The sequence below is a fragment of the Gastrolobium bilobum genome, unplaced genomic scaffold (assembly GCF_033153095.1).
Source record: "Gastrolobium bilobum isolate Gb01-03AN ecotype WA unplaced genomic scaffold, APGP_CSIRO_Gbil_v1 utg9213, whole genome shotgun sequence".
In the NCBI taxonomy this organism is placed as follows: domain Eukaryota; kingdom Viridiplantae; phylum Streptophyta; class Magnoliopsida; order Fabales; family Fabaceae; genus Gastrolobium; species Gastrolobium bilobum.
In genome coordinates, this window is record NW_026898495.1 from 92,612 (window position 1) to 95,341 (window position 2,730).

At 34.2% G+C, this 2,730-nt stretch overlaps 1 protein-coding gene across 1 annotated transcript; it reads right to left on the bottom strand.

The window, feature by feature from the left end:
* Positions 1-219: 219 nt before the first annotated feature.
* Positions 220-2,157, bottom strand: LOC133316834 (uncharacterized). The gene has a single exon (XM_061518618.1). The coding sequence runs from the start codon at positions 2,155-2,157 to the stop codon at positions 220-222; it is 1,938 nt and encodes a 645-aa protein (XP_061374602.1).
* Positions 2,158-2,730: the final 573 nt, after the last annotated feature.

Here is a 2,730-nt window from a genome sequence, read left to right on the forward strand (position 1 = left end):
AGTTAACTAAGCTATTACAATAGAACGATCACAAAAGCATTCTTCGATTCTTCATTGCTTGAAAATATTGCATTATATTTTCATCTTCAATCTTATCAAATATATCACGTTCAACATAAGTTAGCATGCATGCGTTAAACCAATCATCATTTATCCGATTGCGCAACTTATCCTTAACAACAGTCATTGCAAAAAAAACTCGCTCAACACTAGCAGTTGCTACTGGTAGAAGGAGTGCCAATTTATCAACAAATAGACCAATGGATAAACAATATCCTTTCTCTTCTCAACCATCTTTAAAGCCAGTTCAGAAATTCTTTTCAAATTGACAAAATCAGAATCAGCTTTTACATCAACAATAAAATTACTCAGGCTTGAAGAAAGAAAAGGAATATCTGCAAGCTCATCAAACTCCAAAGGATAAAATCTAGCAAACTCAATCAACTTTTCTTTGTTAAAAGAAGCAAATGAATCACGAGGATCAAGACAACTCAAACACTCAAGCAACTTGGTATTGACATTATCGAATCGATCACCCAACTCTTGAACCTTGGTATCTATCACTCTATTAAATAACTCCACCTTAAAGTAGTGCAAGAATGTGAATGATTCCAATCTCCATCTTGATCTTCCTTTAGGGCAATAAACATCTTCCATATTTGGAATGTCAATATCATATTTATTGGCAAATATGTTCGTTTCTTGAAGCAATTCATCAAAACCATTATCTCTCACCTCTTGTAAGCGAGACTTGACTACTTTTACTAAACTAATTGCATTTAAAAGGTCTTGATCTTTTCTTTGTAGTGCTTGTGACAACTCATAAGAAATCCCCAAGATAAGTTTCATAAGATGCAACAAGAATGCAAACTCAAAATCCTCCATGGCATACAAAATGCAACCTGCATCAGTTCTTGCAGCATCATTCTTAGGCTCGTCTTCAATAATTTTCATCAAGGAAATTATTGGAGAAAATAATGAGATAACACTTGTAACTGTACCAAAATGGGAACCCCAACGAGTGTCTCCAGGTCGCTTTATGGTTGTCTCTTGATTCAAACCTTTTCCAGTTAGTATTTCACTGCGAGCAATTCTTTCAACTATTTTCTCATATTGATTCATTAGAAGAATTTCTTTCCGCTTGCATGAACCCCCCACAACGGTAGCCATCTTTTGAAGCATGTCAAAAAATTCTTGAATCTTCTTATAATGTTTTGCAACCTTCACCAGTGCCAATTGTAACTGATGAGCAAAACAATGAATATAGAATGCAGATTTGTTGTCTGCCAAAATCAAACTCTTAAGCCCTTTGAATTCACCTCGCATATTACTAGCACCATCATAGCCTTGACCGCGACATTTAGACAAACTTAAACCGAGTTTAGAAAACAACCCATCAATCGCAGCTTTTAGTGATTGTGCAGTAGTATCTGAAACATGAACTATGCCAATAAAACATTCAACAATGGACCCCTTTTTGTTTACATACCGAAGTACAACTGTCATTTGTTCTTTAATTGCAACATCACGAGCTTCATCAACTAACAACGAAAAGTAATCATTGCCAAGATCAATAATTATTGCTTTAACAGTCAAATCAGCACAAGCTTGAGCAAGATCTTTCTGAATTTTTGGTGAAGTCATTTTTTGATTATCGGGGGAATTTTGCAAGACCACATGACTCATCTCTTTATTTGGCTTAGTATAGAACTTTAGAGTTTCAATAAATAAACCTTGTTGATTTGAACTTTCAGACTCATCATGTCCCCTAAAAGGCTGACCATTTCGTAGTAGGTATCTTGCACAATCTAAAGAAGATTTTAGCCGAATACGATAATCAATTCTTTGTTGCTCAGAAATATTTGAAAAGGAAATATCAATATGTTGTTTTTGCTTCATCAAATCTTGACCAGCTTGATAACATCTATTGTGAACACTCCTATGATCTCCAACATGAACTTTGATTCTGTCCTTCTTTTGCCAATTTTTGAACCCCACACTATCAAATGCTTCATGATTCGAACCACTACCTCCAACCTCCATATCAAATAGATAACAATACAAGCAATAACATGCATCTTGTGATACACTATACTCCAACCAAGAACCAAATTCTTCATACCACTTAGGATTGAATCTACGCATTGTCCCATACATATTCGTTTGAGGGAATGGTTTAAGAATTGGTTGACTTGGTCCCTTGAGCAAATAAGCTCTCAGAATATCCCCTCTCTCTCTCTATAGGATCTAGTGTCATTGAATAAATTGAAGGTCTTTTTCCCGGATCCGCTTCAAGATTTTCTATATTAAATTTTGCTTGAGGTGGTGATTGAAAACTTTGAAATTGAGATGCTTGTGGTGGTACATTTTAACTTTGATCTAGAGGAGAATTTTCCACAATTGAAACATTTTGTCTCTGAGGTTGATAGGATTCTTGGACAATTGGAACTGAAATACTATTTGAAACTTGTTCACTTTGAGATATGGGTTCTGTATTTGTGGGTTTTAGACGTTTGAAATAAGATTGTATTCCTGACAAATCATAATTTATACTTAAATCAATAATACTCATTATGTTAGTGAAACAATTACAACCTAAAAATCCAAAAATAAATATCAATTACACTGTATGTTGCTATTAAAATAGTTATAACAAATAAATAAATATAGAAAGTTACCTTTCATTGAGACTTGCCAAATTACTACAAACCCACAATTATTTGTGCTCTC

What these genes read in the sequence shown, in the direction of transcription:
- LOC133316834 (XM_061518618.1), bottom strand. Translation starts at nt 2,157, where the DNA reads ATGTATGGGACAATGCGTAGATTCAATCCTAAGTGGTATGAAGAATTT.